This window comes from Sinocyclocheilus anshuiensis, unplaced genomic scaffold, assembly GCF_001515605.1.
Source record: "Sinocyclocheilus anshuiensis isolate Anshui unplaced genomic scaffold, SAMN03320099.WGS_v1.1 scaffold702, whole genome shotgun sequence".
Classification (NCBI taxonomy): Eukaryota; Metazoa; Chordata; class Actinopteri; order Cypriniformes; family Cyprinidae; genus Sinocyclocheilus; species Sinocyclocheilus anshuiensis.
In genome coordinates, this window is record NW_015548184.1 from 2,257,405 (window position 1) to 2,265,170 (window position 7,766).

At 36.9% G+C, this 7,766-nt stretch overlaps 2 protein-coding genes across 3 annotated transcripts; both read left to right on the plus strand.

The window, feature by feature from the left end:
* The first annotated feature begins 621 nt into the window (after nucleotides 1-621).
* Nucleotides 622-3,878, plus strand: LOC107704875 (smad nuclear-interacting protein 1-like). 2 transcript variants are annotated; one of them, XM_016507895.1, is made up of 5 exons: nucleotides 622-916; nucleotides 1,099-1,228; nucleotides 2,103-2,665; nucleotides 2,901-2,970; nucleotides 3,050-3,130. In XM_016507895.1, the coding sequence occupies exons 1-4, from the start codon at nucleotides 756-758 to the stop codon at nucleotides 2,944-2,946; spliced, it is 900 nt and encodes a 299-aa protein (XP_016363381.1). In that variant the 5' UTR covers nucleotides 622-755; the 3' UTR covers nucleotides 2,947-2,970; nucleotides 3,050-3,130. The 2 variants fall into 2 exon arrangements, with proteins under 2 accessions (XP_016363381.1, XP_016363380.1); XM_016507894.1 differs by lacking the exon at nucleotides 2,901-2,970 and having other exon boundaries at nucleotides 3,050-3,878.
* Nucleotides 3,879-4,212: 334 nt separating this feature from the next.
* LOC107704877 (GPN-loop GTPase 2-like) lies at nucleotides 4,213-6,262 on the plus strand. Its single transcript, XM_016507896.1, has 6 exons — nucleotides 4,213-4,299; nucleotides 4,914-5,373; nucleotides 5,452-5,608; nucleotides 5,695-5,855; nucleotides 5,936-6,066; nucleotides 6,182-6,262. Exons 2-6 carry the CDS (start codon nucleotides 4,954-4,956, stop codon nucleotides 6,252-6,254), a joined length of 942 nt encoding a protein of 313 aa, XP_016363382.1. The 5' UTR covers nucleotides 4,213-4,299; nucleotides 4,914-4,953; the 3' UTR covers nucleotides 6,255-6,262.
* Nucleotides 6,263-7,766: the final 1,504 nt, after the last annotated feature.

Consider the following 7,766-nt stretch of genomic DNA (forward strand, 5'->3'; position numbering starts at 1 on the left):
CTAAAACACGAGACAGAACTCGCCACTGGGTGGCAGGCTGTTAAAGCAAAAAGGCTTATCAATGATATCATGTAATATGATATTGAAGTGAATGTGCACATTTTACTGTTTACTTGTTTTTTTACTTATTCTGTTTTTTGTTTTTTAACTATTGTGCTCTAACACGTTTTTATTTTTTAATTCCCCTTTTTTTCCATTTTACATTACATTTACATTTAGTCATTTAGCAGACACTTTTATCCAAAGCGACTTACAAATGAGGACAATAAAAGCAGTCAAAACTAACAATAGAGCAACAATATATAAGTGCAAATGACAAGTCTCGGTTAAGTAGAATTAAAATAGAATAGAAAGTGTTCGAGTTAGAGGGTCAACTAAAGGTGGAACATATGTGTTTTTAGTCGTTTCTTGAAGATGGTTAAGGACTCAGCTGGACTCAGGACTCATTTCATTTAGCTATTTACATTATTTAACCTGTTAAAATTTGTAGCATGTTGTTCACTGTAAATGATTAACATTTCTCTTGTTTCATTTATCTATAAACACTATTAGAATTTGTATATTGAAGCTCTAAAGAAAGCGGAACTAAAATAGCTTTTTTCAAAAAAGGAGGGACACAGTTCTTCAGCGTACAAGCTTCGAACCGGATGTGTTCTTGGAAGTTTCGTAAATGCGGTTTGAATCTGTTTTCATGCTTCCATTTGGTATGAACGACTCTTACTTTTTACGAAGCTAATAGGCAACCTCATTTCACAATGGATAACAGGAGACGACACAGAGAATCTCCTGCCCGGGATGTAAAGACAAAAATTAAGCAAGAAAAAGTGAGTCCCGCGCGTCCTCCGCGGGTCCGCCGATCCAGTTCAGGCTCCAGCCGAGGAAGCAGCAGCCCTCCACCGAGACGACGAGACAGCAGGTGAGCGCCCTGTACCTCACAGCCTGTTTATTTTCATGCCAGCTCCGCCGAATAGAGAGATTGCTCCTATTTTTTAATCTGGACATTCCATTAAAATACTGTAGCATGTGGGGTTGATTAACAAGTCGTTGTAATTGTAGTCAGTAGTTTCATACAAGATGCTTTCTGAACTGTATTTCTAGATCACCTGTCAGAAGAAAGGACAGGTCGCCAGCGAGGAGAGACCGTTCATCGGGCAGACAGCAGGAGAGGTCACCTCGACCCCAGAGAAGTAGAAGCCCACACCGCAGCACCGACGTTAGGATAAAGCGGGTGAGCTAAACTGATACATATCCGCTTGTCTTAAGCTAAGAAGTTACGCAATGTCATGAACTGACAAGAAAGCTGTTTTTAAAGGGGTTAAAAAGCACAGAGGGCTTTGGCACAAAACTTATAGGGCCTTCATGGGGGGAAAATTGCATTATAATATAATTTGACACTTAGATATAGAGCAGGCTATATTATTTAATTTAATTGGTATTGAAACACATTATTATTATTATTGCTGCTGCTTTGTGTGTATTTTGGTATTTTAGGATATTTAATGAGCAAAATTCATTTTGTTTACAAAATGTTATGTACAGTTACATTACAACATATATATATATATATATATATATGTGTGTGTGTGTGTGTGTGTATATATATTTGCTTAATGCCATTATTTATTTTTTAGCAACATTAATTAAGGTTTTATTTTCATTACAGGAGCAAGTTGATCACAAATTAACTTGTCATAAGATAAGATGATACAACATGATTCATAATTAGTGTATTATTTTTAATTAATAGAAAATATGAGTTAAAATGCTAGTTATTATATGCATGTCTCTATATAGTCTTAGATATGTAGGCTTTCTTCGTAGTTTTAATAAATAATGTAAATAATTGTTGTTTACAGATATATAATTATTATAATTAAAAATTATAATTAATAATTAATTTTAATTAGATATGTATACATGTACATGTTTTAAGATATTTTAGAATATATATTATAAAATATAAAAGATGTATAATAATTGCTTTCAGTAATAATGATAATTATAATATTTGATATAATTGTAATATAATTATTGTTATTGAAAGCAACTAAAAAGGTGTACCGTACTAAGTGGAGTGTACTAAGATTTTGTTTTCATTACAGGAGCAAGATGATCACAGAGTATCTGAAAGTCATCGACATCGTGAGAGAAGGGATGATTCAGACGATCGCAGGATGAAAAGGGAGGGAGAGCGGCCTCGGCAAAGAGAGCAAGACAGAGAACAGAACAGAAATAGAGGAAGAGAACGGGATGCCCACCTGCAACAGCAGGCTGAGAGAGAACGGCATAATGAACGGCGGCGGGAGAATCGCCTCAGACAGGAGGCTCAGAGTGGCAGTGGTAATGAGGAGCATGAGTTTGGCGGTGAAAACGCTGGTGATTCTGCACCTGCAGCGGAGAAGGAAAAGCCCAACTTTGAACTATCAGGTGCCTTGGTGGAAGATACCAATACATTCAGGGGGGAGGTGATCAAGTATAACGAGCCTCCCGAGGCCCGGATCCCTAAACGAAGATGGCGTTTGTACCCTTTTAAGAATGACGAGCCGCTTCCAGTCATGTACATCCACAGACAGAGTGCATATCTACTTGGACGACAGAGGAAGATTGCAGACATTCCTATCGACCACCCGTCTTGTTCCAAACAGCATGCTGTTTTTCAGTACAGGTCAGAACAACAATAAAAGCTATTTAGTGAATGGTTAAGGCGATAGTTCACCCAAAAATAATTCTGTCATTATTTATTCTTCCTCATGTTATTCCAAACCTGTATGAATTTCTTTCTTCTGTTCACAAAAGAAGATATTTTGATATGTTGGTAACCAAATAGTTTACAGTAGCAATTAACATCCATAGTATTTTTTTATTCTTTTCCATAATATGAAAGTTCATGTACATCACAGTACAGAAGAAAACATATTGATGCTATTTTCACATTACTATAGCTAATCTCTACATTGCGACTTTAAAAAGGTAAGTAAATATCATTGAATTCAAGTGTTAATTTCTTCATAATGATTTCACTTTTGTCTCTGACTTTTATCATCTCCAGATTAGTGGAGTTCACACGGGTGGATGGCACCATGGGCAGGAGAGTGAAGCCGTACATCATCGATCTGGGTTCTGGTAATGGAACCTACCTGAACAATCAGCGTATAGAACCTCAGCGTTACTACGAGCTCAAAGAGAAGGACGTGCTGAAGTTTGGCTTCAGCAGCAGAGAGTATGTGCTCCTTCATGAGTTCTCAGACACGGCCGAGGTTGACGCAAAGAAGGAGGATGAAGAGGATGAAGGCCTGGATGAGTAGTTCTCGCCTCAACGTTTACCAAAGTTACCCGTTTAGTGCTGGACTCTTTGAAAGAGTTACATCGGTAGAAACAGGACCAGCATGAATTTATTAATTCAGAATTTCCTTATGGACAATGAAGGAATCTCGCTTCAGCCTGCCCAAGTTGTCTGTATGACTCTATTCTCAGGTGGATAGTTTTGTATCCCATCAAATTGTGTGTACAGTGTTGTTCTTCAAAGCAAGTGCTCAATGCCAGAACTAATTAATCTTCAAAAAACATATATATTTTGGATACTCTTGAAGTAGTGCATATAATGTCCAGATTTGGTTACTGTAAATATACTGGATGTATTTGATGTGAGTGCTTGTTCATGTCTTTTAGTTCGTGGTCTTTGTGACTAGATACATTCTGTGTCCTGGTTAGTTGAACCAGTCTTTTTTGCGCCCCCAGATTATCATCCTCATGGTTATGGAGACTCATTTGAATATTGCTATACAAAAGATGGCATTTTACATTAGATATTTTCTGTTCTCTCACAGTACATTCATATTTGATTTTTAGATGTTTTGTATTGTAAAATAAAGATGGATAATAATGAATGTTGGCCTTTTGATTGACTGCACACATTGTTAGAGTAAATGAGGAAATCTGAAAGCGATGAACCAGACATTATTCCTTTGTCGAATAATTATATATGCAGTGAATTTAGTGTTCTATATTTAATTCAGTCTACATTATTATTATTATAGTAAACTTATTTGAATTACGCTATCACAATGTACAAAGTTCTCAGAGCTCACATTTTGTCCTTTAAATAATACATTGTCTTGGTTAAAAAAAAAAAAAAAGTTTCCTCCGATTTATAATGTAAAGTTCTGACGAGTATCTGTATTCTCTAAGAAAAGACGTAAAGTCGGTTTTGCGCGACTTTTATTTTGAAATCCTCAACATCCGGTTACCGTCATGTTTATGGCGTCATGTTGCAGCGAAATAATTCACTGACTTTCAAAGGTTTGTGTATGTGTTTTGTTATATGGATATTTGTTTTACGATATTAGATGTATTTGGTTTTACTTATACATTAGTTCTAGTTTAATTTGGTTTTGTCCTATATCTGAATGAGTTTGTTTACGGAGTGCCTCTATAACCGTACCGCGCAAATCTAACGTTACAGTAAATGTATCTGTTCTGTAGTATTTACATTTAAGGATACTAATAAAAACGATCATCAATATTTGAAAATTTAATAACTTGTTACCATCACTTATTTTAAGCTCCTTTTTATACTTCAATCTCTCTTGAAGACATAGTTGATAAAATGAAAATACTGTCATCACACCTTCATGTTGTTCAGTGATTGTTTTTTCCATGCATTCATACAACATAAAAAAACATGCTCAAGTCTTTTAACTTGGAAAAAATGTAATTCTTTTTTCAAAAAATCTCCTTCTCTCTTTTGGATGTAGCCTAGTTTCTTCAGTTGCATCTGTCATCACACCTTCATGTTGTTCAGTGATTGTTTTTTCCATGCATTCATACAACATAAAAAAATATGCTCAAGTCTTTTAACTTGGAAAAAATGTAATTCTTTTTTCAAAAAATCTCCTTCTCTCTTTTGGATGTAGCCTAGTTTCTTCAGTTGCATAGTGGTGAACCTGCTTCATAATGACATCATCAAATCCTCCAAAACCAGCTCTATATTTTGGCCAGGTTGTGATTGGTCCACCTGGCTCAGGTAAAACCATTTACTGCCGGGGCATGCAAGAGTTCCTCAGCCACCTCGGGCGCAAGGTGGTGGTTGTGAACCTGGATCCTGCCAATGAAGGCCTACCCTATCCCTGTGCCGTGGACATATCTGAGCTCGTCACTCTGGACGATGTGATGGACGGTCTAAAACTTGGCCCCAATGGTGGCCTTATCTATTCTATGGAATACTTAGAGGCAAATTTGGACTGGTTAGAGAGCAAGCTGAAGCACCACCACGACTGCTACTTTCTTTTTGACTGCCCAGGTCAGGTGGAACTTTACACTCACCATAATTCGGTGAAGAATATATTTGCACAGTTGTCGAAGTGGAATTTCAGGGTGAGTAGATGGTGGGAACGTTTCCTCTTGTGATTTATTAAGATGTATTTCCTGTCTAATTTCATCTGATATTGGCAGCTGACCGCAGTGCATCTGGTGGATTCCCATTATTGTGCTGATCCGGCCAAGTTCATCTCTGTACTGTGTACTTCCCTGTCCACCATGCTGCATGTTGAATTGCCACATGTCAATGTGCTCTCAAAAATGGACCTCATTGAGCAGTATGGCAAACTTGGTAAGATAATATAGTCCAGACTGATGCAGAAAAGTCTGATTTGTGGATGTACTTTAATTTAATACCAACTCTTTTTTTTTAATAAGCATTCAGTCTAGACTTCTACACTGAGGTTCTGGACTTGACGTATTTGGTGGAGCATCTCTCCTTAGACCCTTTCTTCAAAAAATTTCACCACCTGAATGTGAAGTTGGCTGAAGTGATCCAGGACTACAGCTTGGTGTCTTTTGTTCCTCTTAATGTGCAGGTTAGTGCTCACTTTTGTAATTGTAATGAAATGTATGTGGATTTGTGGCATGATTTTTGACCATTGATATTTCTCTACAGGATAAGGAAAGCATGACTCAAGTTCTGAGAACTGTGGACAAAGCTAATGGCTACTGCTTTGGAGACCAGGAGGAGAGGAACCTGCAGGCTATGATGTCTGCTGCAGTTGGAGCAGACTTCCAGTTCAGCACGTATCCTTATCATACTGTTTAGTTGTATGTTTTTGTTGTTGTTATGTTAACACACTTCTATTCATTTCTGAAATCACATTGTTGAATTTTGATTATCCTTAACCGTTTGCCTCAGAACTCTTAGTGTACAGGAGAAATACATGGAGGCCACTGGGAAAACTGTGGAGGATGAAGTTATGGATGTGTAACCATTTTTATATTGATTAAAAAAGAAAAACAAAAAAAGCAATTTGCAGAGGTCTTATTTCACACATTCAAACACATTGCAGGCACGCTAAAATTCCACAAATGAGCAAAATAAAAGAAATAATAAATGTTTTTTGTTCCCCACACCGAAATTTGTACATTCACAGAACAGTTTAAATGTTTTTAAATTGAAATTTTACAGTAACAAGAATAAAATCATTGTCTTAAACGCTTAAAACAGTCGTTTTAGACACATGCATTGCAAAATGTTTTCTACATAAGCAATAATTAGACAATTCGTTGTATCAGATGTGACTTTACAAGGTAAACAATACACTAATTCTTATTTTGTAATAAAGACTTGTTTTGTTTGTTCTGTATCTAAGAAACAATGTGCTTATTTATCTAAACAAGGTACTGTTTGTCGACAGTAAAACTAAATCTCCTTATTTCATCTTGAGTTGCACTGATAGAAGGAAACTGAGAATGATTGTTTTGGGTTTCGTAGACATGCATCTTAGTGTTTGAGCATGAAATATGTCATGCGTAAATAGATTAATTAACTTCCTCTGAACAACTTATTGATCAGTGTGTGAGTGCAGTGGAGAGTATCGCCACTAGAGGTCACTATCGTAACGGCTCCGTGTTCACACAATATAGTAGTCGGCGTTTCCTCGTTTATCACTGAATTTGGAAAAACTGCAGTCGCCTAAAGTGTGACCGAATTAGAGACAGTTTACGGCAAATGAAACATTAAAGTAACTAACAAATGATTGACGTGCTTAAATGTGTGAAATTGGGGATCATTTAAAAGGGAATCAATTAACGCTGCTGGTTTTTATTATTTGCTACACCCTTGTAAAACAGTACATAAAGGTTCTGTTTTTTGTTTGTTTTTTCGTTTACACGTGTTTTCTTTTCCGCTCTCTTGATACATAGCGCGTAATTTGCTAACTTGTGGCAGATAACCTTTATCGAGCCGGAACACCTTTCCCATCATAAGTAGTCTGGACCTTGAAAAGGCCTTCTCACTCGCGGAGGAACACGGGAATGCATTGTACACGAAAGGGAGACATGACAACTATGTTAGTGCTCGGTGTTTGTTTAACTTGTCTTTGTGGTCATGCTTTTCTTCCTAATATTAGTTAAATATGATCTAGTCATTTAAGCTTATATATGAAAGTGCCACAGCATCCCTCAGGAATAAATCTCCACAACATTCACCTTAACACATACTTGTGCGAGCCACGGAAGTATTCCGGGAACCAGAAAGAAGTGCTTCGCCTCTTAGCGCACTCGGTTTGAGAATTGTGGAAAACGCGGAATGGATTACGATGATCATATTGCACTCTAAAAACGCTTGTGACAGTAAGATGACTTGGGGACATTTAAATATAACTAAATATGCTGCGATATACGTTTATAGAGAATGTGAAGGTTATAATATTCTTGTAATTAGTGCACAAACATGACTGCGCTATTCCACGGTGTATATGTCATCAGAACCTCATGTG

Excerpts from the sequence above, each read along its gene's own strand:
- LOC107704875 (XM_016507894.1), top strand. The coding sequence starts at position 756 with ATGGATAACAGGAGACGACACAGAGAATCTCCTGCCCGGGATGTAAAG. Across the intron at positions 917-1,098 it reads CCGAGACGACGAGACAGCAG|ATCACCTGTCAGAAGAAAGG; the intron begins GTGAGCGCCCTG and ends CTGTATTTCTAG. Across the intron at positions 1,229-2,102 it reads CCGACGTTAGGATAAAGCGG|GAGCAAGATGATCACAGAGT; the intron begins GTGAGCTAAACT and ends TTTTCATTACAG.
- LOC107704877 (XM_016507896.1), top strand. The coding sequence starts at position 4,954 with ATGACATCATCAAATCCTCCAAAACCAGCTCTATATTTTGGCCAGGTT. Across the intron at positions 5,609-5,694 it reads TGAGCAGTATGGCAAACTTG|CATTCAGTCTAGACTTCTAC; the intron begins GTAAGATAATAT and ends TTTTTTAATAAG. Across the intron at positions 5,856-5,935 it reads TTGTTCCTCTTAATGTGCAG|GATAAGGAAAGCATGACTCA; the intron begins GTTAGTGCTCAC and ends ATTTCTCTACAG.